Below are 27621 nucleotides of genomic sequence, written 5' to 3' on the forward strand. Positions count from 1 at the left end.
CGAAACTGCAGTCCACAAAAAATAACAGAATTCTTAATTCACGAGAGCGGAGAAGCACAACTCTTAATGATAATGATATTGTTACGAAGGTATGGGTTTATTTACATGTGATGATAGATGAGAACACATGAAGGGAGCAGCCAAAGGCGAAAACCAGTCCGGTACGATCAACCGCCCAGTTCAAGCACGCGCTCCACGCCACCTCTTTGTCTTCTTCTAACCTCCGCGCATTGCCGCTACATTTTCCCCGGGGGCAGACGAAGCTCGCCGAGCGAGTTAAATGGGTCGGTGATAATACTGCTTGAGGCGAGCCACATGAACAACTTGTGTCACGCGCGAACGCCGGTTATTTGCAGTCACTTGGGCGACAACGTAGCTTTCGTCACTTAGACGAGCGAGAATGACGAAGGGTCCAGAGTAGGTGGCGAGAAACTTGCGGTACAGCCCTTTTTTGCGAACTGGTTACTAAACAAATAGGTCATCTAACTAAGCACGAGGTCGCGGGATGAAATCCAGGCCGCGGCGACCGCATTTCCATGGGGGCGAAACGCAAGAACGCCCGTGTCCGGTGCATTGGGGGCACGGGAAAGATCCCCTGGTGGTCAAAATTAATCTCGATTCCCCCACTACGGCGTGCCTCAAAATCAATTTGTGGTTTTGGCGCGTAAAACCCCAGAATTCATTAGGTCATCTAAGAGATTGGGGATGGATTTGTGTAGAAGTTCTAATACAACGTTGACGCGCACGTGTTTTTAAAGATAGTGATTAACTGTAAATGACATGAGTATACAAGTGCGTTCCAAAATTCACAGGCAGTATAGTTCTGTGCAAATATTTTTTAAATCGTCTTATGGTCAAAGCATAGCGTATCGTTAATAGCAGTTGCGTGGGCGTACGTCTGCCTTCAATTATGTTGCAGAAATACAAATTGTTCCTAAACAGTTATATTTCGGGAGGGCCTGCACGTGTCCATGAATAACGGGTGGGCGCTTCCTTCCCGTGAGTATGCGCAGATAAGTTTTGTGTGTTACTCCTCTTCCGCCAGTGTACGGGGAACCCTTCAGTTGATAATCAGCGATATTTTGTTCGTTCCTTGTTATCTCTGTGTTTGCATGCCTCCCTTTAAGCAACATGAATCCATATGAACTTGCTGAACTCTAAGTGGTTCTAAAATTTTTTAACAAATGCCTGTGGCCGATAGCGCAATTTTATTCCTTCAACTGGGCTTCTCAAAGGAACGGACATTACTTGCGCAGTAAATCGAAGTATGTGGTTAACAAAATGTTACTCATGAAATTTTTAATAACTAATTTACGGCCACATATTGCGATTCATATCTTGTAACCGGTTAGCTTGCAAGCCATATTGCCTGAAACGAATTGCGAGGATTACACCACTTTCCAGCTAGCGCCGTCAAATTTCCGTAAAGAATGCTCTGTGGGTTCTTAACTTTCTGTTAAAGATGCCGTGTTATGTATCGAAGCACAAAAATAACTGGAACTCTAATACATTTCTTCGTACACTTTGGGAATGAATTTCACGAAATTGACGTCATCCTCAGAATGTGTGCCAAGTGGATACGGCTTGCGAACTCGTCAGTTACAATTCGTAAATTGCAATATACGTCGTGAAGTTAATAGTTCCATATTATTGAAATTTTGTTATTTACCCAATTATGCATTTGAGTTTCACGTGGCAGTAATGTCCTCCTCTTCGCCTCATCCCTTTGAAGGCAACAATTGTGCTATCTGCCATAGGCGATCTTCTCGGCGATCACCGTGTATATTGCCACTTAGTCTAGCGTTCGACGGAATGCGGTCTGGCGAGGAAGGTACGTGTACTGAAGCACGAATAAACGAACGCTCACCAAAATCAGGAAAAATAAAGGAAAACAAAGAAAGTTATTCCTTTATTTTTCCTAATTTTGGCGGGTGTTTGTTTACTTTTGTTACCTCTTCGCAAATCAAGGCACAGACCCCCTTTCACAAGGATCTGTACCGGCCAAGCGAGCTTGAGCATTAATGGCCTGGAACTGGAAGATGAGCTGTCGATTCGGAATATATCCGCGTCGCATTTAATGCTACATTTTCGGTTATTCAGCTGGCATTCATTGATTCGCGGAATGTGGAATCCTTGTAAATTTACGACGCGCATGAATGTGAACTTACCCTAGAAACGTTTCCGATAAAAAGAAACGCTATGTTTGAATTTGAATTTATTTGCCAGAAAAATACAAAAATGATGAAAATAGATGAGAAGCATCTGGATCTTGAGCATCAAGCTAAAGAAATCTTCTTATGAGTGATACTTCCGTCACCTTTACAGCGGCGAGAAAACGTTTTCGAAAAAAAATGCAATGGTCGGGCTGTAGGCGGCTCGAAAATCGTAATGATTAAGTACACTGCCGCTATTTCGTTCTGTGTGTTCTACATTATGAGTACGTAGCTGTTTCCGTATATTCTAATTGCCTGTTGTAGAAAAAAAGGTTTGAGTTAGCACCGGTACCATGTGCATCCTTTTGTTTTTGTGAAAGTTCGCGCTTCTTTCGTTCTTACTGTTATTGTACTGAATAGTTTTTACGGATGTGCGCCATGTTCCGCACGTATGTGCCCGTTTTCAATGCTTTTCTTAAGTGCATCCTCCCGCTTTTTTTTTCGTCTTTTTTTCCCCTCTGTGTGTGATGTGCGAAAGATGTGAGAATTAGCTATTTTCAGTAACGATGCCGTTCTCAGTTGTGGCTGAAAATTAGTATGGTGGATTTATAGGTAATAAAAAAGGAGTGCTACACTTTTTTTGCTGTAGATTACCGTTACCACGCCATTATTCTACTTCATAATATGTGAATACGTATTAATGTATTTCTGGAAACAAATTTTTAACTACGTAGACGATTCAGAAAATAATTCATTTCATTTTTCATTTCATTTTATTTGGGCCCGTTTACAAGCAAATGGAGGGGGCCAAGGTAAAAGCTGCTTATCGGCAGCTTGAGCGGTCCCTGGCCCCTTTTACATATTGGCAGAACGGTGGCAAAGAACAGTTTCAGAAGTGAAAAAACAAATAACAGTTGGTTACATCGATTAAAGGGAATAATTACATTTCTTTCACTGTGAGTACACGAGGTTTCACTGTACCATGGTGATTTAAATTATAGTTTTCGCAAGACAGATGAGCTCCGATTGTGTCAAGACATGAATGTCAACTCCGGCTTCTAGATAAGAATTTAGTAGCCGTGGCAGGGTTGCTATGTTTGTTATTAGGTTGCTTCTATCGTTTACCTGAAAGTAGTAAGTGCGTAGGAGAATTTGTTTGTAGAGATGATGACATTTTGTTATGTTGTACTTGGTGAAAAGACCTTCAGTGTGTGAGTTGTACGGCACATTTGCAATAGCGCGTATTACTTTTTTTGCATCAGTAGTGTTTTAGAGAGATTGGAAGCCGATGTTGTGCCCCATACAAGATGGCAATAATTTACATGCGAGGAAAACAGTGCATTATAAATGATCAATTTAGCTGACGTTGGTAAAAGGTACCGATTTCGATGTAGTATACCTGTTATGCGGCTCCGTTTCTGGAGTATAAAATCCACGTGAGCATCCCATTGCAATGTGTCGGTAAAGTATACGCCAAGTACTTTTACTGTGTCAACAACCTCTATATTCTCAGAGTTGTAAAATATCTTGTGGGTCAAAGGAGTACAGGTACCTCTTGTTTTAAAGATGACTGCTTGTGTTTTATTGGAGTTTACTTTTAAAAAATTCCCCTGGCTCCATTTTGAGAGATGGGTGAAGAGATTGTTCGCTGCACTAATGAGGCCTGTATAGGAGTTGTTTGATAAAAAAACGCTTCTATCATCTGCGTAGTTTACGAATTTTGCCTCGCGGGGGATAAGAACTATGTCATTTATGTAGATGTTAAATAGAAATGGACTAAGGATACTTCCCTGAGGGACACCTGTTTGTATTTGTCGTGTAGATGATATGCTAGTATTTATAGCCACATATTGCTGCCGATTTCTAAGGTAGGATGTCAGCAACTGAAGAGGAAGGCCCCTGATGCCATATCTTTCAAGCTTAAGTATTAGGAGGTGATGATTTATGCAGTCGAATGCTTTTGTGAAGTCTATGAATAGACCAATTACAAGTAACTTATTTTCGATGTTTTGCATTATATATTCTTTCCGTGCTACTAGTGCTAGTTCTGTTGATTTACCTTGTTGGAAACCGTATTGAGCATCTGCGATTAGTTTATGTTTCTTGCTGTAAGATGTTAATTGGTTGAGTAAGATTTTTTCAAGACCTTTAGAAAACTGCGCGAGAATAGATATCGGGCGGTAATTTTTTATATCGAGCTTGTCATCTTTCTTATATAACACAATTACTTTTGCGATTTTCATTTTTTCAGGAAAAGTACCTGATGTTATGCATAAGTTATAGATATACGCTAAGACAGGTGCAATGTCAGAAATGACATGTTTGATAGGTCTTATTTGGAGGCCGTCAGCATCGCAGCTACATGAATTTTTCAGCTTGAGAAAAACTGAACAAACCTCGGTAGGGGTTGTCGCTTGAAAAAAAAATAGTGTCCGTAGTGGCAGGGAACTCAAGTGTATATGGTGGGCTTTGGTGATGAATAGGAATCAGTGTCTGTAAAGTAATCATTAAATGCATTAACTAAATGATCTCCGGTTAAAAGGCATCCATTTACAGAAACTTTGTTTATAGGTTCAGTGTTTTGTTTGCGTCCCATTAGCTCATTTAACTTGTTCTACATCTTCTCTGTATGTCCCTCGCATGAAGAAAATGTACGTAGATAATAGCGATTTCTTGTATTTCTTAGCTCTTTATTTAACTTATTTCTAAAAAGTTTGAAGCATTTTAGATCCTCGCTATTCTGAGATTTTATAAACCTGGCATAAAGCTTACCTCTTTTTTTTTTTTTTTTTAGAAGCTCTTTGGTGATGCAAGGTTTCCGATAAGCTTTATGGTTTCTTTTCTTGTGTATGAAATGTTGCGCATAAACAGCTGAGAATTTCTTTAAGAAAGTGTTGTATGCTGACTCAGCCTCGTTTTGTTGAAAAACCTCCTTCCAAGATACTTGTCTCAAGACATCTTGAAAGGCAGTTAATGTGTGCTCGTTTGTTGTCTGAAATGTTTTTTCAGTGTTTTCTTTTTCGTTCTCGTTTGCTCTTGCGTGGATAAACATGACTATTGGCATGTGGTCGCTAAGAGGGCAGTTTAAGACTCCGCTAGTCACTAAGAATGGATTATAGTTGGTTATAAAAAGATCAAGAGTAGTTTTCGTAGTTTCTGTTATTCTCGTGAAGGTTTCAACTGCATTTATACATCCGCTTGACACAAAATTTCTTTGAAATGTCGTTTTCCTAGCACCATCTGAACTCATATCAATGTTGAAGTCTCCTCCTAAGACCACTTTAGATTTGTTTTCTGACGCAAATTCTAGCATGCGCTCTAAAAAAATTAAAAAAAGGTTCCAATAAACCATCCGGCGGGCGGTAACATACTGCAAAAAGTACACCCGGTGTTTGGAAGCCCACTAATTTGCCAATAGTACTTCAAACATTTTGATCTCTTTATCATTATTACACTGATGTTTAAGCTATAGAATGCCGCTTGCCGCCCCTTCCTATCTTTTCTTGTTCCAGAGTAATCGAGCAATCCATGGCATCCAGTGGTGACGTCCGGTTGAAATAGCAGACTAATTGAATTTCTGACTGCGAAAGGTTGTGCGCCCGTCAACATTCATCGCCGTCTGACTGCAGTTTATGGAGATGCCTGTGTTGACGTCAGCACTGTGCGGAGGTAGGCAAGGACTGTGAAAGACCAAAGTCCAGCCGCATCAAATCTCCACACAAGCCACAACGTTCCGCAGTCAGAAATTCAATTACAGCCCGCTGTTTCAACCGGATGTCACAACTGGATGACATGGATTGCTGAAATACTCTGGAACCAGAAGAGCTAAAAAGGGGCGGCAGGCGACATTCTATAGCTTAAAAATCAGTGCATTCATGAAAAATAGTTGAAAATGTTTGCAATGCTATTGGCAAAGTAGTGGGCTTGGAGGCATTACTTTCTGAATTGCCCTCGTAATATGAATCTAACATTGATGAACACCTTATTTTCTTCGGAAAATATACTTAGGAAACCTTGAAACCCACTACATTAATCAAGAAATTTAAGATTTTTTTTCTTACATAACTCGCATTGCACGAAATATTTCGAACTTCTTACGTTCATGCAACCAACAATGATTAGGGCAAACACAGATGAATAGTGTACAGGGTTGAAAAAACTCGGAACATACAAGTGGTTCAGAAGAACGGTTCATAACTGGCGCTTGCGTGACTAAACACCACACATCATCGAGAATAGTTCATGCTTAGGACACGAGAAACTATTAGGAAAGCAATAAAATTTTTAGCAGCCGAATTCTCAAAGGTTCTCGTTCGTAAGGGCTATTTAAGACTAGCCGGTTGCATTCGCTTATATTATATCCATCTGGATTGGCTGTAAATTTCTCTTATGACGATTTCTATTGTAAAATATTTTTGTGAATGTTGTCCCAGATTAGCAGCACTTTTGGCGCTATTTTTACCAGGGTGAGTGTCGAGTAGATCTCGAGAAAGAGGTGGGAGGACAGACCCTCCTCCATGCACCTATCCTTCTCTTTAAATCTGTTTATCAGCACCCACACATTTAGTTACAAATCGAATTTCTCTTGCACCAGTCGGTCCCAAATATGCATATCTGTTTACAGTCAGGTGCTGCCTAATACAAAGAGAACCGCTGGTTAGAAGATTGAGGAACGCTAATAATAAATGCCGACCCCTCCGGCTCACTCATGCAAAACAAGAGTCAACGAAGCACACGATATAGTAAATGCAAGACCGTCTCTATCTCTTCAATTACGACGAAATTGTATTGGCTAGTTGCGACGAAGACGACTATAGGTCTGAATCCGGCCACCGTCTATTGTTAAAGAGATCCTGAATTTACTATAGAATGTCATAGTGCGTCATTACTTAGTCCTTTCTTCTTTTCGATTTCCTCCCAATGGGGCTTCAGCAATCATTTAAATTTATATTGTGCTGACTCCATGTGTCTCCGAAATTGGAACTCAGTGGCTTTGTACAGCATGAATTCTTGATTACTTAACGAGCCAACACCGCGTCCACGACAGATCTGTTTCTCTCCTGCGCCCTGTCCGATTTTTCAGCTGTTTTTGGGAAGGCAAAGTAGACGGGAGTGATAGATTGTAAATTTCTCGCTACATTTGATTTATTCATTCATTCATTGAAACCCGCTGTGGTGGGTTAGCAGCTATGGTGTTGCGCTGCTAAGCACGAGGCCGCGCGAAAGATCCCTTGGTTGTCAAAATTAATCCGGAGTCCCCCAATAACTCGTAATCCTCATAATCAAATAGTGGTTTTGGCACGTAAAACCACAGAATTCAATTCAATTCGTTGATTCCATTTTATGTATAAAGCATCAAAGGCGACGACTATGACAGACGCTGAAGTGAAAGAATCAGATATTGACAACGTGGGTTACCTTGACATGCATCCAAGGCTCTCTAAGCGAGGGTTTTTGCATTCTATGATGATCGGCATGCGTCCGCCAGTCGCATAGGCGTAGCCAGGAATTTGTTTGTGTGTGTGTGGGCGGGCCACGTACTTCACCGGGGACGGGGTTTACAGAGAGGAGTGAGGGGGTTTAGCAGTCAGCATCCTGGTACACAGAAATTTGGGGGTGCCTGGTGTGCCCCCCCCCCCCCTTTCGTGGCTACTCTCCTGGCCGGTCAAGTGTCAAACCCGCTGCCTCGTTCTCAGCAGCCGAACGCCGCGGCCGCTTATCTGAAGTTTAGGCTTAATTTACTGCCTCTTTCTTCCAGAACATGGAGCAATAGTTTGTTGATTTGCACAATTCGAGAAGCGTTGAAACGGTTTAAGCTTATGGAATTAGTGTAGTGTAAATGAAAGTGTATTTGCAGCGCACACGCAAAATGGCAGCTGCGGTGCGTGACGTCTATCAAGCGCACTGGGTGCTCAACTCACAACAGCTCTTTTATCTAACTTGCAAAGTGATTCCGCTGCGAGGGATGAGAAGCTAACTATACCGAACTATGTCTAATTTTCAGTAAATGGGTCCAGTATCTTGGAGAGTTGTGGAATCCCTGTTCACAATAGTAGCCGTAGCTGTCGTGTCCTGGGTACTGCACAGGCGCTGGAAGCACGGCCTTTTCAAGCGGTATGGAATACCAGGACCTGAGGCGCGCAGCCTGCTTTTTGGACACTGGAGAGACCTTAGAAGAGACACGATTAAAGTGAGTGGAATGCAAGCTTTCAGCCTGTCTAGACGCTGTTTAACCTCACCTGTAAATTATGATTTTCCCCCAATTTTTCAGTGATATTCTTACAGCAACGGCACCTGTGATGACACGGCAAGCGCAATGGTTATCGCTCTAGTACGATGTCTTTACTGCTAGGTCGGCAAGTGTAAGCGGTAGGCTGCCTAGTGCATAGAACATCAACTGTTTCTGAAGGATGAGGCTATGTCTGCATATTATCTGGTAGAAGCTAGGATGAACGTAAAATAATAGATTTTTTGCTCCCAGCAAACTTGGTAGATTACGTCAGTTAAGGTACGAGGCCAAGTAGTAAGAAAAAAGTTTAGGAGCAGAAAATGAATACAGATTACTGGTCTCCGTTATAGAGCACACTTCTTTAGGCACACGACAGCCTCATAATCTGTTTACCAATTTTTATATTTTGTTATTAAAAGAATGAATAAATGTGAGTCTCACGCCCACACATAACTATACTTTGCCTCATCATAACAAAACAATTATTGGCAGCAATATAAGTAAGCCCTTGAACTGTGCAATGAACCAAAGCTAATCAGATCAAGTGAATTCTCGGAGTAGACTGATTGAATAACCAAAAAATATCCTCTTCCGATTGACACGCCTTCCTCTAAAATCGAGCCATATCCAAACTTGTCGCATAACTGTACTTGTTGTGGTTCATTGCCCAGACAACAATGTGAGAAATAGGTATGCAAAGTTTTACTAAAAAATCTTTATCAGGAAAAATGGCACGCTTGCTCGCGCATGGAACTGCGCAAAAAATTGGCTTGGGGAAAATATTTCAAAGAAATGCATCGTGCACAGAAGACATCCAGGACAGATAATATCACCCATATATGTAGCTTGTCTCGTCCTGTGTCATTTTCTTGTCTGCTTTTTCTCGCGTGTCTCCTCGTCGTTTTCTTTTCTTTTGCCCCCTTTTTTTCACGTTTTTTCTCTCTTTTTCTCTACCTTGTTTTGCTGCTTCACTGCAACGCCGGATACGCCGCTTTCGTGAGTTGATTGCGGGCAAACTTTTGTTTTCCTCGCCTCTTCGCTCTGAAGGTAGCCATACTGTGGCTACCAGTACAGAAGAGAACATGACAGCGTGTAAACATCGCTAAACAAGACAATCCGCTGCTCCCTCGAAGCGCGCACAGAACCTCCAGAACGTAAACAACGCGTTTCAAATGTAGCGCGCCCCCCTTGTGAGAGTTAATGTTTGTTAAAGATAACAACATGCTGAAAATGCCCTCAGACCATTATTGTTTGCTTACACGTAATATTAAGGTGAAATAGTAATTTTAAAAGGAGCTTCAAAATTCGTACACCTTTACGTTTCGCACAAAACATGCATTTTCAGTTTCCGTTTCGCAGACGCTGGGTTGGGTTACATTTTCTGCTATATCTTTTTTTCTGCAAGAGGCTCCTCGATAAATCGGACATTTCACTAAATAAAAAACAAGAAATCAAAATTTGGAAAAAAACAAGTTGGGTTGTCAACGTCGCCTTACACCAAAAGCAGTTTGGCTTGGTGGGGTGGTTGGCGAAGTCGTACTTGGAAAGGGTTTCCCGCCCTGCTATATGCAGAGCTTTCTAATTCAGGTCTGGAGGTTGAAGCGATGTGAAGGAGACACGAAAACCAACTAAAGAAACAAAGAAAAGCAAACAAACAAGTTAAGCCTCGAGACGTGGCGTATGCACTTCCAAACAAAATTTACTCTGGTAAGATTTTCAGGATAGTTGGCCAACAAAGCATACTACACAATGTACGGGTGCCCTTAATGCGTTATCATTCCATGGGTACTTCACGCACTTTCCGGGGGCTATGTATCTATATGTCTATGTTTGTATCTATGTATGCTTATATGTAACCGTTTTCCCGTCTACGTGGATCAGTGGGTAATCCGTGGTCGAATGGTTAGCGCATCGAGCTGTTGTGCTGGGGGAACAGGGTTTGAAGCCAACCATCGGACAAACTTGGGTCACTTAGTATGTCGCAATGTGTACCATACTGCCGCTCTTCAACAAGCCTCATTCACGCCAACTTGGGCCGCAGTAGATGCGGAACCGGGTAGGCCCCGCTGTTCGAAGAAACTCTCTGACGCCGACTTGTAGCACTGGTTTTCGGCCACTCAGTCTGTGCCACGGTGTAAGAAGAACAGGTGATCCGACGACACAGCGACCGTTGCTGCGCAGCGCGTCTCACTAATGGTGGAGTTTCACGTCTGCACCGCTGCACGGCAGCACAGGTTACGAGGCTGAAAAAGCGGGAAATTCGAACGTGTAAATAATTGTAACTGTAGGTAAAGCGCCTTTAAAATAATTAAACCAAATTTTTTAACTGTTTCTGTGTGCCACTATACTAATTGAAATCCCTCAGGCGCCGAAACAGACGATAATGTCTCCGGCATTGCGGTCGCGTCGCTGGATCTAGCAGACGGCGTTTGACAACGTCTGGAAGCAGTCGCAGAAAAGTGGTGCGGGCAGATGATAAGTTATCTTTTCTTAATATTTTGCAACGTTTGCTTTACCGCTGAGCGATCAGTCACCCTTGTTCTCGGTAAGCGCTTAATAAAGTGTTCCCGTGGTATACATAATAGAAAAGGACGAATCCGTTTAATCGCAAGAAAGGGAAGAGAGATTTGCCGTTTGAGCCGCGACGTTGCCTGGCGGAGACGGATCTAGCCTGACTATGGGCAAGAAGTGTTTAGTTTCCAACTGCAAGAGTGGATATGACTCGTGCAAAGACAAAGTATGTATGTTCAGTGTCCCTAAAGAGACGAGTCGAGTGCAAGCATGGCGGGATGCTATACAACGTGAAGACCGAGTTCTGCGACCAGGGGACTACGTGTGCGAAAAGCACTTCGACCCAATGTACGTGTCAAAAACATGAACGGCAACGCACAACGGAGTTGTTTTAGCCAGCACGACCCGAAGAGCTTATCTAGCTAGAGATGCTGTGCCGACTCATTTTCCGGTTACTTCACACTACACTTTCAAAGAACTGTGTTTCGTGACAACTGACGCCTGCGAAGCGCTCCCGAAAGAAAGAGCAATAGGCAGAAAGCACAAGCGAAAAAGAAGAAACAAAGCCAAATGTAGTGAATAGCGAGTTACTGGAGCTAGCAACTTACGTGTCAATAGAAGACGGCCATAACCAGAATAGCGAAGCCAACACAGAACAGACAGTAGCTGACGGCAAGCGCAAATCAAAACCCGAAGGCAGTGAACTGCAAGAACCGCAGGCAAAAGCATATGTGATGCAAGAGACAAGAGCTCAAGAGACTTCTCGTGTGGACAAGGAAACGTTAGCCATAGCAGCTCAGCAGTCTACAAGACCTCACAAAATTCGGGACTTCAGTGCAGCATCACATGACGGTAACACCGGCAGCATCCACTTCAACACGCTCTTTGAAAATACGTTTCGCCAGGAATAATGTCACAGCTGGGTATGTATATTCTACATCGATGGACTTCCTTTCGATTGGTTTGCAAGTTGCTTTCATTTGTTTTTCTGCTTCCTCGCAATTTTGAATCAAAAAGCAAGAAAAACGATCGGCGCCTTCTATCATGAATATTTTATTAAGGAGCATGCGTATTAGGATATACGCATGCAAGGTGCCGCATGCTTCATAAGAAACAAACAGCCTTTAAATTGGTGCTTTATGGACCCAATACTATGCACGAAGCCTGTATCGGAAACGCGCAAACTAAATTTTCGTTTGAGTCTACAGAACAATGATAGCACAGTTCCATTGTACGCGGTACTCCCCTACGCACTGTTTTCGCATAAGAAATGAAAACTGGGACGCAGCGTATAGTGACGACAGATAGAAACTCGTCATCGAAACGTAACTTGCAAAATGAATTGTCAGCTTCTCCAACAAAAATGCGGACTGTTAGCGCCGCTTTGAGCGAAATATACGCTTTTGATTTAAAAATGCAGCAAGCCTAGCGACACTCTCAAATAACTCTTTAAGCTTTTGGGAAATTAAGATAATAACCTCAATATGAGAGCGTTAACACTAACAGGCGCTCTGAAAAACGCAGGCTGAAACAGCTGAAACGCGCGCGCTCAGGGTATGTTTGCCCCCGGCCCCCGACGCCCAGCCTCCTAGTCGCGTGCGCCACCTAGCGGCTTCCCAACATTCGTGAGACACGCCGCGTGCTTCCGTCGGATCACCTGTTCTTACACCGTGGTCTGTGCTGGCCTTCAATGAACCTGTTTGATGCCAACTTGGGTAATTAGTTATGTGCCACTGGGAAGGTGCCGCTCTGCAGTGACGAAAAAGATTCCTTAAATTTCCGCCCCAATGCTGAGCGGAATCGAACCCACGTCACAAGGGTTCCTCAAGGACAGCAACCCGATGCATTAGCGAGCTGCGCCAAGAATCCACTGGGTATGAGCCGCTCTTCAATGAACTTCTCGCCAACTCGGGTCAATGAGTATGTGCCCCTCAGTGCGCAGCAAGTGAGGTAACAAGTCTCAGCGTTCGCAAGCGCCGGCGCGCCACGCTTCTCGTCTCGGAGGCCACGCGTGGACTTCTTCGCAGTGCCACTAGATGGCGCAGCGTGCCCACAAAGAAGCGCCATAGTGGAGCCCCGCTGCCGCATGGAGCGTTTCTCAGCGTTCGCACGCACCGGCGTGCCGTGAATCTTGGATGCCACGCGTAGGTTTCGCGGCGGCGGCGTTAGATGGCGCCGGGTGTTCTGGGGGAAGCGCGAAAGCGGAATCACGCTGCAATACACGCCTCGCATGTATCTCATTTCGTCGGTAGAAATACGTTGTGTCGCTTTATCGATTCAATATTAAATGCATTACCGTCGACAGTTATGGTGCAATAGGTTCTGTCGCATTTCTTTTAAGATACACTTTATTAAAATCACCTGGTGGTAGACAGCGCAATTTTAATAATTCAAGTGGGTTACTGGATGAGGCAAACATTATTTGCATGAGCATTCAAAATGCGTATTCGACTAATTAACAACAATGCTCTAGGTGAGTTTTTAATGCGAAGCGTTTTTTGCGAATTTCAGGCACTTTGAGTGTATGTATTTAGGCTTTAAGCCGCAGGGCTGGCCATGGGGTATATTCTCATATTCGCGTTGCCGGCGTGGTAACAGCATCGTCGTCATTCTATAGCTCCGTCATCTGACCCTGGCCTCCGATTCTCGCGTACTATCCTGCGCCGAGCCAGGTGGCGCGCGTAAGATCATCCAAATATGTCGGCGGCGGAACACCGGGTGGTGGTTTCCTCAGTACGAACAGCGATTCATAAGCAAGTTTCCCACCCCATGCACGCCAACCGGCTCCTGACGCTAACAAAGAAGGTCTTAGAAGACCGCAGCTTCGTCCAGAAGTGCGTCAACTTGGACATTGCGTTCCTCAGAGGTTTGCTTGAGCAGCTCGAGGATGGCATACTGCTGGTCTACTACTGGGTGCAACGGAAGGGGGAACGTGTTCTAATTGATCGAGCAGCGATGCAAGCCCACGTTCTTTCAGACACTCAGCATGTCTGAGCTCTACAATGAGCGCCTGCTCTAAATGAGCTGGTCGAGGTGCGCCACCGCAGGGTCCATGGCAAAGCCAGATACCTGCAAAATGTTTCGCAGGACTTTGATTCCCACAGTACGGAAGATCTGCATAATTTTTGACTAATTAATGCAATGCACATATTGCACCTTACGGATTGCAGCCGGTGAGTTCGCAAGGTGTATCCACTGGGAATGAATTCTCAGTGTGACATCAGTTCCTCGATACTCATTCCCTATGTGTGCGACAAAGTACATTGGCGTTCCAGTAAATTTTGTGCTTCATTAAATGAAACTGTGTGTTCTTAAAAAAAATCGCCAGCCCTTCCCCTGACGAGAAAATGGGGGTAAGCGAAGTTTGTTGTGCGTGTACCTGACCTACTACTTTTCCTTCCCTTTCCTACTACTTTCCCTTTCCTTTTGTATTACTTGTCCGAATTCCTTTTACTTGTACTTGCAGCTGCTACTGACTAGTTTAAGTACGCCAGTGGCGCTAACAGCTGCAAAAATTATGCAAGCTATGACAGTCTTCTAGCTACACTGTGGTATCCTCTACCTCTGCCCGCGAAGGTGACTGTGCTGTTCTGGGAAGTGTGCACGTACGCGTAGCACAAACAGTATGCTGTGCAGCCCTCATCATCGTGTTCACCATACCACCATCCTCTTTCCTCTTCACATCCTATCTCTGCTATGCCCCCAAACCCCTTCCCCAGCGTGGAGTAGCAGGCTAGAGGCACTTCACTCAGGCTGACCTCTCCACCTTTCTGCCATTAAAACGTCTCTCTCTCTCTCTTCCCTTTTGTGCAACTTTTCCTTCTGTTGCGTTGTATGATTCTCTGCTCGTGCTGTTGTTGTTTGCTTTCGATGTCTCCAGTTTGCTCGGCGCCGTGGTTAGCAGCATTCGCCCGCCATTGCCGCTTGTGATTCGTCGAAATTAAATTGCTGCAAAATTAAATCTGTCCATAACATAAGACAATGAATGGCTCATGCCCCCTTAAGCAATGGCTCATACGCCTGTAAACGCGGCATCCGCATTACGACGACAGAAGAGAAGTGAACGCTGAAATGATGAGCGGCAACGGCGCCAGCTGTGGTCGAAGACAACGACGAACGTGGGAGCAGTGGCACGAGCGCGTGCCGAGCACGAGCGCAACCCGAGGGGCACCAACGAGCCAGCTGCGGAAGAAGACTACGACGCTAGAGCCAATGCTGATGAGGAACATGTTTTGAGGCAACAACAACAACATACCGCGTACGCGTACACTGACCCCGACACAAGCGAGCCTATAAAGCTTCGCTTAAAAATAAGCGCGATAACAGTGCATTTTTTACCGGAAGTTTGATGGCGCATATCCCGAAATCAGTGCTATCCTCACAGTTATTACCGAGACATTATGCCGTGCAAGTTCAGCGGCAATATGTGTTAATTGGTCGACGACGCATTTAGATTTTTCGTGGCAGTAATGTCCACTTCTTCGAGTAAGCCAGTTCATATATTACAATTATACCATTTGCCATAGGCGACCTTTAAAATGTCAGCATGGTTTAAAAAAACACTCACAGGTCGGTTACTAGTGTGTAACGCGAATGTCGAATGCTTAAACGTTAGCTGTGGTGTGGGCTATGCCGTATTTGCTTCCGATATTCTCTAGCTCCGCGAATAGTTCGAGGGTATGAACGTACCAGTTCTTCCGTGACATGTCAGTGTAAAGAATGTTTTATAGCGTTCTTGTTTAAACTACCACGCTCTTCTCTGATGCTCGAGTGCTCGCCGGCTTTCTAAGGATACACTGGCGCAGCCCAAGGCGCTATGACGTCGATGGCATGACAGTGGGATGGAGATTCTTTGAAATGATGAAGGGAGTATAACGACGGCCGAGTGACGACGATGCCATGAGATGACGACGATGGCGTGTCGACCACTGTATGACGACGTACGATGGCATGACGAGAATTGGATCACGACGGTGGCATAAGATGGCGGGATGAAGACTGGATAATAGAGAGACGATGACGTCGTAGAGACGATAGCACATACCCAGTGGCACATACCGATGGGAACTGTCGGCTGCAATATTTCTGGGATCAGCGCACCACTGTGGAAGGCGCGCATAACTTAGCAACGGGCTTAGAAAATCTAACGCCTTATGTCAAATTTTTCTTGGGCCGCTACACTGCCTAATTAAAGAGAGATAAATGAGATGCGAAAGGCAGGGAGGTTAACCGGAAGGTAGATATCCAGTTTGCTACCCTGCACTGGGGAAGGGGTAAGGGGAGACAGAATGATAAAGAAAACTGCACACACATAGACAGAGAGGGAGATTAAAAAACGCACACATACACACACAAAGCAACTCAGGAGCGACACAGTCGTTCACACAGGTCACTTGACCGGAGGAACTTCAGTAGCGCCCTCGTTGCCTTCTGGTGTGAAGACCGTATCAGCCGGCATTCTAAGATCGTCTACTGAGAAAGCGGCCGGTCGTCGAGGCGCGCCAGCGTCGTCATGAGCGTCTGCCTCTGGGAGCTGTGACGGGGACAATGACTCAGGATATGTTCGATTGTTTCCTCGCTGTCGCAACTATCACAGGTAGCACTGTCAGTCATTCCGATGCGGCAAGCAAAAGCATTCGTAAAAGGTACTCCAAGCCACAGTCGGCAGAGAGCAGTTTTCTCGATTCGGGAAAGTCCAGATGTAATATGTAGTCGGAGGGATGGGTCCAAGCGGTGCAGTCGAGTATATCGGAATCCTGGCGTGTTCCACATGGATCGAGTGTCATCACGCGCGAGTATACGCCTTGAAAGTGTAATGGGTTCCTTCACAGCATTTTCGTGAGCCTTCCTAGCAGCTTCATCGGCCTGTTCGCTGCCCAATATGCCGCAGTGGCCGAAAAGTAATATCATGTCCTTTTTCTACTAGTTGGTGATATATCTGCCTTATTTCAAGCACAAGTTGGTCTTGTGGTCCACGACGCAGAGCGAATAGCAGACACTGCAGGGCTGCCTTCGAATCAGTAAATATACTCCATTTTCGTGGTAAAACGTCATGAAGCATGTGAAGGGCGCTGCGAAGTGCAGCAAGCTCCGCAACAGTCGATGTTGTCCGGTGACAAGTTTTAAACTGAAGGTCACGGCTTTTTCGGGGAAGATCACAGCTCCTGTAGATCCGTCAAGAGTTGTCGAGCCATCAGTGTAAATGTGAACGTGGTCCTTGTATGCCTCGTGCAGCATGATTAGAGATAGCTGCTTGACAGCTGGTGACGGGAATTCTGCTTTCGTTCGAATCCCTGGTACCGAGACTCGAACTTGTGGGCGAGCCAAACACCAAGGAGGTGATAGCAGCCTCTCGGCAGGCGTATAATTTCGAGGGAGGCAGTCAAGGTACGTCAATACCACCTGGCAAAAGGAGGCATTGGGTCGGTCTTTCGGCAGCGTGGCGAGGTGATGGAAAGGGGCGCGGGCAATGTGCCTGATGTGTGCTCTGAGCACTTCCAATGCCATATGAGTTGTGACTGGGTAATCTTGAGCTATCGCCATTGCTTCCGCTGTCGGCGTGCAGCGCGGCAATCCAAGACAAGCCCTGAGTGCCTGTGCCTGAGCACTCTCGATTGTGCGGATGTTGCTTCTGCAGGTATTGCTAAGTACAGGTAAGCTGTACCTCAGGTAGCTGAGAAACAGCGCCCTGTGTAGGCCACATGAGGACTCCAGCTGAGGTCTCGATCAATGATCACCCCTAAGAATGTATGCATCCTGGCGTAACATACGTTTTGCCCATTGATGGATATGGCGTACGACGTCATTGGCTTCCACGTAAACACGATCAGTGCACATTTCTCAGGTTAAATCTGGAGGCCTTGTTCGCTAAGATACGCCGATATTGAAGTCGCGGCTTTTTGAAGCCTCGCGCGCACCTGAGGATGTGTTACACCTGACGTCCACACGCAGATGTCATAGGCGTACATTGATATCTGGAGAGCACTTGATATGCGTTCCACGAGAACGACAAGAATAAGGTTTAATAGTGCGGGGCTCAAGACGCCACCTTGGGGAACACCACGGTATGTGTAGTGTTGTTTGGTCGGACCGTCATCGGCCTGCACAAAAAACGACCCCATGTGTAAGTAGTTGCGGGACCACCGGTACACTCGGCCACCAAGGCCGACTGATTCAAGAGCGTCAAGTATGGCGTCATGAGCAACATTGTCATAAGCTCCTTTTACGTCGAGAAACATGGCGCAGATAACCGTTTCAATCTTTTGATGCTGGACATAAGTGACCAGATCGATGACATCAATAGAGCAACGGAGACGTCCAAAACCTGCCATAGCGTTTGGACAAAGTTTGTGGCGTTCCAGGTACCACTCCAATCTGGCAAGGATCATGCGTTCCATCACCTTCCCTATGCAACTTGCCAGTGCGATTGGGTGGTATGACGTGAGCTCTAGTGGTGACTTGCCAGGTTTGAGGAGTGGCACCAGACGGCTTGTCTTCCATTCCTGAGGGACGTTTCATCCCGCCAGGATTAATTTAATATATCCAGTAACGCATTTCGTGCTCTCTCACCCAGGTGGCACAAGATGCGGTACGATATGCCATCTGGTCCAGGAGACGACGACCGACTACACAAAGCAACAGCCGCATCAAGTTCCTCGGTGGTGAAAGGCAGGTCTATGCGTGAATCCCGTGGATGGGGCATGATGCTATTGGTACTAAGGGCGCCTGTGTACGTTGATTGGCCAGCAATCTTCCCGCAAAAATCTCCCGCAACCTCGATGTTCTCTCGACGTTGGAAAAGCGCCAGGGCTTTGAATGGCGCGCGTTGTTCGGGAAATGTACGTAGGCCTGGCACAGTTCTCCATATATGAGAAAGATATTTTCGGGGGTCTAGGGATTCACAAAATTTTGCCCACCGTTGAGACTCCAATTTGTCCATTCGGCGCTGGATCTTCTTTTGCGTACGTCTGGCTATTCTTAGATCATGGATGGACTTTGTGCGTCGGTATCTTCGCTCAGCGCGCCGACGAATCGCACGGAGTTCCTCCAATTCCACGTTGGATTTTGAGAACATGGAAGTGCATGTCAGTGTGCACATCGCATTCTGCGTTGCTTCTTTGATCGCTTGCTGAAGGCCAGAAGGGAGACCTTTGCGACAAGCTTCTTCCATGCTGGTTTCGAATGTAGTACAGTCAATTCGCCGGATTGTGTTTGGCGAATGACCGCTTGCCAAACATTTGATCTTAAGGTAACTGGAGATATGATCACTCCCATGCGTCTTGCGTAATTAATGTTGCAGTATGAGTCAAAACGCTATTGTTTCTAACTTTGTCACAATTTCCGCAGAATTTTAAGCTTTTATTTGTTCACAAAGTTGTTTTATCAGCTAGTATACAGACCTAGAAAGCTCAAAGTGTGGCATTATTCCATTTTAACCACTTACTTTTTCTGCTCTAAAATGTATAAATTCCTGAATTTTGTGTTTTTTCGTGGCTGAAAAAAAATTGCAATAAAGCTGATTCTTTGCAGCAGTCATGAAACATTAGCATCCTTATGCTACATAGAATACGTTTCGGGGTAGTAGGTAAGGACAATAATTTTCGGGCCGTTGTGCTGCACAGCGTAGATTCATTTCTATGCGCAAAGTTTAAAGCACCCTCACGGCACCAAAAAAATGTTTTTCAGACACAAATATCTGGACTTAGTACTTCTCACAGTGAGGCGAAGTATCATCGTTTATTTTTGAGAGGAGTCGGATATGGTCGACAAAACACCTGCTATAGTTGAGATGAAAAGACCCTATATTTTGCTATAATCTGGGATTGCCTATATTACGTATCTGCTATGGCGTTACGAAATTTGGCGGTGTCTCCAATAGTGACACCCAGCCGGGAGAGTGGTTTCATTCTAGCGAAGTTCCACGAATGAAAGATTGATAAGGAGCGATGTATGACTTGGCAAAATTTCAACCTTTTCAGAATTGTCGTTCCGCGATGTAGGTAAAGGACGTAATTAGACTGCCGCATAGTTGGAAATTTTCGTAGTATATCTTGGGGACCACCAGAATGCGGAAATGTTTACGACGAGAGGAAAGAGGTGGAAGTTGCAAATATGTTTTCGTGCATATGACCCTAGCTGTGCGATTGTTATCATTTAAACACGTTCAAGATATTGAACGAGAATTATAAAGGAGAGGTCCCTAACAGAGGCCACATATTCCATTCACTTGCTAACCAAAAAAACAAGTATATATATATATATATATATATATATATATATATATATATATATATATACCGGGTGTTTCAGCGAACACTTTCAAAATTTATTTAAGGTTGCCTGTGGCAGAACAGATAGCCCAATTCTAGTTAATGAGCTGGTCTACTCAAAGAGGCTGACATTACTTGCACAAAAAATTGAAATGCATAATCGACTAATTAACAAAAATCCACTAATGAAGTTTTTAACTAATTACCTGATGACCCATATTGCAATTTACAAATTGTAGCCGTTGAGTTCGCAAGGCGGATCCACTTGGAACGAATTCTCGGGATGACACCAGTTTCGAGATATTAATTCGCGAACTTTGCGGAGAAATGCATTGGCGTTCCAATTTATTTTGTGCTTCAATGTATAAAGCGACGTTGTGTTAAGAACCTAACTGGTCGCCTCTTTGCGTAGACCAGCTCATGGACTAGAATTGTGCTATCTGCCACAGGCAATCTTTTAGAATTTTTGAAAGTGTTCGCTGAAACACCCTGTATATATATATGTGTGTGTGTGCGTGTGTGTGTGTGTGGTGTGTGTGTGGTGTGTGCGTGCGTGCGTGCGGTGTGTGTGTGTGTGTTGTGTGTGTGTGGGTGTGTGTGTGTGTGTGTGTTGTGTGTGTGTGTGTGTGTGTGTGTGTGTGTGTGTGTGTGGTGTGTGTGTGTGTGTGTGTGTGTGCCTAACAAGTGGTTAGCGTTGTTGATTGCGTGTGTGTGTGTGTGTGTGTGTGTGTGTGTGTGTGTGCGTGCGTGCGTGCGTGCGTGCGTGCGTGCGTGCGTGCGTGCGTGCGTGTGTGTGTGTGTGTGTGTGTGTGTGTGTGTGTGTGTGTGTGTGTGTGTGTGTGTGTGTGTGTGTGTGTGTGTGTGTGTGTGTGTGTGTGTGTGTGTGTGTGTGTGTGTGTGTGTGTGTGTGTGTGTGTGTGTGTGTGTGTGTGTGTGTGTGTGTGTGTGTGTGTGTGTGTGTGTGTGTGTGTGTGTGTGTGTGTGTGTGTGTGTGTGTGTGTGTGTGTAAAGTTAACTTTACCCAACTGGGAGGCCAAAGAAAAGTTTCATCGAAGATAGCCTAACAACTGGTTAGCGTTGTTGATTGCGCTACTAATATGTGCAGGGCAAGAAAATGTCGCGGTTATTAGAACACCTAATTATTTATAAAATGGTACGTGGACTAGGAAATTATTAAGATTACAAGATGGAGCACAAGATACACATATGGCAACGCGCATAGTTTTACATTTATATGTGTTAAATTACATAGTGTTGCACTAGTTAGAGATTGCAATAATATGATCTTGCAGGATGCTAATCTCTGAATCATCGTCAATTTCTCGAAATATAACGCAGTCGGGGGCAGAAGGCGAATGCTGGAAGAAACGCAGTTAGGTAAAGCATCAATATTAGTTATAAAAAGATGCCCTCGGCAGTCCCTGTGGCACACCACAGTCGACAGGTCGATGTGGAGAAACTTTATTGTTAGAGGCAACTGACTGCGAACGGTTAAAAAGAAAATGCTCGACGCCTGAGAATAGATTAAGAGCATTATTTGATTTCATCAGTTTAAACAAAGTTTGTGTCATACTTTCCGAAAGCTTCGGAAAAATAGAGAGCTATGCAATCCGTGCCCGATCGATTGTGAAGGATGAGATGAGCTTTGTGAGTAAAGGATAGAAAGCAGTTGTGTTTGCGAAATGCGTGCTGTACAGATGCGCTCCTTCATTATATATTCCTGCTAGAAAGCACGCCTTCATAAAATATGCTGGCAAGAATATTTATGAGCGTCCTTGTTTATCTTTTTTCCAGTGACCGCGTTTCACCGGCTAACAAATGTTAACCTATTGCTCAGCGTGTGACGCGCCTGCATGTATCAGAACATTCTCGATCATTCTCCCAGATTGTATCTGTTGTCTGTGTTGTAGCCACACATTTTGTAATCAGATCGCATGCTCGACGCGAATAGTTTTGCACATTCTGGAAGGCACGCAAGCATCAGGGATTACGCAGGAATCTTTGAATCTTTGACGAGTAATGTATAAATAGCCGATCCGCTTGAGCCGCATATAATTTTTTCGACGACCAACGAGGGCTCTTGCCGTTATGATTGTTCTGAGCATTACTTGCTTTACTATGCACTAGTTCCCCTAATAAACAATGTCTCAGGCCTTGCGGTGTGCCACTGGGGTTTTTCATCGTCGGTACGTGACAATATTCTCTTCTCGGAGAGAGCTTTAACACCGGGTTTTGGGTATAGGTCGATGACAGCTGAGATGTTTGAGGCCAACAAAAATAGCGACGGCCGCTTAATTCACTCTTTGTTAATAGCTTCCTCTGGGCCGGTATTTTGTAGCGATGCCTTTAAAGTAATAATGCCTTTTCGCGCTTATCGCGCTTTGTCAGTGGTCAGAGCGACGGTCCGCTCACGTATCAACGTTGATAACGCGAGCGACCGTCGCTCTGACCACTGACAAAGCGCGATAAGCGCGAAAAGGCATTATTACTTTAAAGGCATTGCTACAAAATACCGGCCCTGAACTCAGGCACACCGACGTATTATGCTGTGTAGGGCCGCGATTTTGTAGCGATGTCTTATGACTTATTTTGGAATAGTCTTATCATCCACCGCTCACGGCCGGCTGATCCCGTTGATAACGCGAGCGGACCGTCGCTCTGACCACTGACAAAGCGCGATAAGTGCGAAAAGGCATTATTACTTTAAAGTCATCGCTACAAAATACCGGCCTAGTATGCACAAAGTCATAACTATATATTAACGGTCAAGCTATGGCTATGCGGAATTTAAAACAAAGGGCTGCGGAAACTACATATACCGGAACAAAAAAAACTAAAACATCCATGAAGTCTCTCAGATTATTGGCTGATGCGCTTCAGTTAGAAAAGTAAGAGCTGTTTTAGCAGGCTCAGAGTTGAATTAACGACTCAGTTGTAGAACGGACGAATTCGTCCCGAAGAAGGTCCCGAAGCAAAAAGCTTACTGTTGAATTTCGTTCACATTTTACACGTCTACCTCGACTCATCATGCGTACAGAGGAGACCACAGACACAGTCAAAGGGCCGAGAACTCACCATGAGAAGTGCGTGGTTGTCAATATATAATTCTGATTACAGATCCAACTGTGTTTTTAGGAAGCTTACAATGTATCAGAACAATTATTTCATTCGTTTCTCTTTACATATTTGCACTGATGTTTAAGGTGGAAGAAAAAACAGGAGATCCTTAGAAGAAAGCATGACTGGCTTCCGCTACATGTGCCAGCTTAACTGGACGCGCCGGTTTCGCACTGCTGACTACTTCCATAAAGCAAGTGAAGCGTAAAACCCAAATATACATTTGAAACGGAAGTGTATTGGTTTTATAAGTCTCAAAACTGCACTAGTATATCCAAGATTCGAACACCCGTCCAAAGAGTGTATAAAAAAGGATGTCTAACAATCAAAATGCGTGTTCAGGGAGAAGGAAGTTTGCAGGTCGTGGATCGGTAATCATAATTGTATTGTGCTTCATTGCAGATGATGGATGACTGGATTCAGAACTATGGTTCTCTCGTGGGAATATACGGTGGCGATGTGCCGTTACTTCTCGTTAGTGACCTGGATGCGATCAAAGACTGCCTAGTAAAGCGGGCACATGAGTTCCGTGACCGTGTACCTCTGATAGTGAACGTGGAACCCCTTAAGAGCAGCCTTCTGGGAATTAAAGGTACTTATGCGTTTTCTTACGGATAGAAACGATGCCTGTGTTGCTCATGTTGCGACCTGCAACATATTTGTTATATTACTTGCGGCGTGACAGTCAGTCGGACAGCTCTTCTTAACATTAGCCAACATTTATTGAGTAATTATTTTCTGCAGCGAGTGACCAGAGATGTATCCGTCTACCAAGTAGGATTGTCGTTTGGGTTGAAACAAGCAGCTCGTGAATGAGTACAAAACGTTTCCAACACTAACTGACTCAGGAAAAAAATGTTAAGAGCGTGCAGCTGAATCAAGACAGAGTCACTGTTAAGCATAGTAGAACTATGATCAACATAGGTGTAAACGTTCTTTTTGTAAGATTCATGCCTTCCAAGCGCTCTGAAATGGTTCTGTCAATTCTGGCTAACAATCTCAAGCAGCATTAGGGCTATACACGAACCAATACAAATTGTGTCGTTTTGTATAATAGGTTTCCCGTCCCACAAAACATCGGTCGTCTTCAGGTAAAATGATAACAGTTATAAAAATCTGCTCGCGAAAACACACGATGCACTTTCAAGGCTGCGCACTCACATGTGTCAGTACAATTTTGTACCATAGTTTGAAGTTGGTCATGACGAGGTCAATAGTACAAATCTGTTCGATACAATCATAAAAGCTTTTGTCTGCACATGATTGTACGCGCATAAAATTCGAGGCTTGTTTTAAAGACGTAACAAGAAAATGGTCTTGTATTTCTGCAAATAGAAACGGGAAGTCATATTTATTCCCTAAGTAAGCAGCACTGTTTATTGAATTCCCCCTTTTTTCTGTGGCGTAGTATGATCGCACTGACGGGACCTTGTGCAAGTGGTAGGTTAAATGAGCCCAGTGACAGTGTGAATAGTGCACATGATGGCTGGCTCGCCCTCTATTGCCGATCCTGTGGCAATGCACCACTTTAATACATGTATTATTGTCAACAATACACATGCTAAGCTCTCTAGGAAAATAATCGAAGCGGAAACAATATCACGCCAGGCCCACGTTGTTTTAAAGCTCCTCTGTGGGCCTCAACGACAAACAGCTATCGTTTCTCTTGCTGTTTAACTTAACATTTGCTTCTCATCTCACACATCTCAGGTGCCGAATGGAAGATGGTGCGGAGCGTTCTGAATCCAACATTTTCGACCGCAAAAATGAGGATGATATCACGCATCATAGATGACTGCACTAACACTACAGTGGAAATACTGGACCAACAACTTGCCTCGAGTGCTAGGGATGTGGATGTATCTGTTATGGCTCAAGGACTGACCATGGACTGTATCGCGAAATCAGTGCTTGGTTGGAAGGTAAGGTTACTAAAGCCCAAACCGCATGAGAGCGATTTTGTGCGCGACGGAGACGAGCGACGGCTTCGAGCGACGAAACGGGCCGTCGCGCGAACAGATCGCTCGGTCTTTTCGCTCAATCGCTCGGTTTTAGAAATATAGATTTAGTCGCTCGTCGCCCCGAAGTGCCATGAGCGACTAGCCAATAGCGCGAAGCCGGAACTGTATATTTCATCAGTCAAGCACTACCGATTGTCGCACGGAACGAGCAAGCCTCTGGATTTTGATATGTGCAAGGATAATAACGTTGTGCAAGACCTTTCGAAATATTTTTGCTCCTCTTTACACTAAAACACATCAAGTTAAATTAATAAAGCAAGCGTCACGCCAGTTTCGGCGAGCATTTGCTGCCCTCATACCGGCAACACCGGGCAGACGTCGCTCAAAGTCGTCGCTCAAAGTCGTCGCTCGCATGCGGTACGACTTGTAGCCGACGAGCGACCGCGACAGCCATCTCCATCGCGTCGCTTGTCGCTGTCGCGCGCAAGATCGCGTGCATGCGGTTTATACATAACTGCGAAAGCGTTGTCCTGTACAGCATATTGACAGCTCACAGGCTCCTCGTGAACCTCGTCTGTTATCAACGTGCACGTTCTCAATTGACAGTATGGTGGCCGAATAAGCTTGATTGTTTTTGCAGCCCACAGGGACATTCTTTTAATATCTTAGAGAAAATTTTGCCAGCTTATTTTGATCTTGTGCACCCACGTGCACAAGATCATTAAATTTGAAAACAAAACTGTTGTTTGATGTGTGGTAGTGAAGCCATTCAATGCTTAACAATTTGTGCATCATATCATGTTTGTTTGAGATCTGTATAAAGTACCTAGGGGTGGGGAGAATTCAAGTCTACGTAAGTGAAGCACAGAGGCGTATTAGAAAATGCATCGCTGCGGTAAAGATATTGGAAAACGGTTTCATTAACTGCAGATAAGACAACTCACTACTTATGTAGGCAAGTTCACTACACTTTGCTGATCACGTAAACTGCGCAACTAGCTACACGAACTTGCGAACTAGTGCATCAGTGAAATCGTGTAGTAGTTCGAAGATATAAAGCTAAGAGCTGACAATTTTGGCTGTATATACAGCATCTATTTTGTAGGTGTGTGAATACTGATTTTTGAGGCCGAATTAAATACTAATCGAATAGTGTCAGAAGCGAATCGAATCGAATATCGAACACTTTTCGAATAGATTTCGAATAATGAATAACCGTTATCAGAATTAATATAAAACGATGTTTACATCCCAGCCTTCTTTTAGCAAGTTTCTGTGAGTTTCACAGTTTCATAGTACGTTATGAAGCTTTGTATATTAAAAGCACAAAGTGAGCATTAGGAGTATAGTTTCTTCGCATCAACAGGGCACTTCAGAGAGTGCGAATGAGCGCTGTACAGCCTGTAAAGTATTGCGATCTAAGTGACGTAGCCTGCTCCGCTACGCAAGTTCTCATGTTTTATGTCTACGCTATGCCCTTAGGGGTGGAAATTTACCGTACTTTTACTGCGACTGTATGTTTATTTGGGCGCAGTTGACATTTGGAAATGTTCTAAACCTACTCAAAAGTTATCCCAATTAAGAATATTCACTATTTGATTCGAAGACTGAATCGAATAGGACACTATTTGATTCGTTATTCTAAAGTTTCGAGTATTCGCACGCCCCTACTAATTTGGCCCGCATTAACGTAGTGCAAAATCCCAATGAAGAGAGGCCGCCCGAAAGACCGCTATTCTTGCTGTGAGGCCAGTAAAGGTAAAGTTTATATTTTCATTGGACGATTGTCTTGGTGCGTCACTGGTCTGCGTTGAGCGTATCACATTTTTGCTCCGAGTGTGACGAAAAAGGCAGAAACCGACCGAAAAAAAACGTAGCTATTGTTTTTTTTTAAAGTTTAGCACGTACCCACGTGGGGGTATTACCTCCCTCCTCGGAATTCTTAAGATTCTTATTAGACACTATACCACAAAGAAAAAAAGATATCTCGTGATTTTAGTGACAGATTCAGGCCGAACGCTAAAATAAATCTTCCGTAGTCTGCTTCGCTATTATGATTGACGAAAATTATTCTCGAGGAAAGTGTTATCGATATCGGAAGATTCACGACAGAGTTATGCGCTATTCGGCAGCCCACTTGTATAGATGTACAGTCGTCAGTATTACTAGAGGGAACACCGAATGCGCCTTTGAGAAACTGTTACACATTATGTCAGGATTGGCATCTAGGATATCAATATGTAACACGTAGCTTCGCCGTTGGACATTCAGTCGCTTAGAACAATCTTAAGCAGGCCATGTGTGTTAAGCACCGTGACCTTGTGAAGGCAATTTAGTTGTTCTCTTTAATATCCATTGAGAGGGTCATATGTATCAAGCCA

General features: G+C 44.4%; 1 protein-coding gene across 2 annotated transcripts in view; it reads left to right on the top strand.

The window, feature by feature from the left end:
* The window catches only part of LOC119445723 (cytochrome P450 3A24), a 55083-nt gene that overhangs the window by 22803 nt on the left and 4659 nt on the right, over positions 1–27621 (top strand). Inside the window, exons 1-4 of one of the 2 annotated variants that reach the window (XM_049660585.1) lie at positions 912–999; positions 8158–8343; positions 23682–23871; positions 24990–25201. In XM_049660585.1, coding sequence (XP_049516542.1) covers positions 8161–8343; positions 23682–23871; positions 24990–25201 — 585 coding nt within the window. In that variant the 5' untranslated portion in view covers positions 912–999; positions 8158–8160. Of the gene's footprint in view, positions 1–911; positions 1000–8157; positions 8344–23681; positions 23872–24989; positions 25202–27621 lie in introns of those variants that run through there. The other variant, XM_049660584.1, reaches the window with a different exon arrangement.

This window comes from Dermacentor silvarum, chromosome 1 (assembly GCF_013339745.2).
Source record: "Dermacentor silvarum isolate Dsil-2018 chromosome 1, BIME_Dsil_1.4, whole genome shotgun sequence".
NCBI lineage: Eukaryota > Metazoa > Arthropoda > Arachnida > Ixodida > Ixodidae > Dermacentor > Dermacentor silvarum.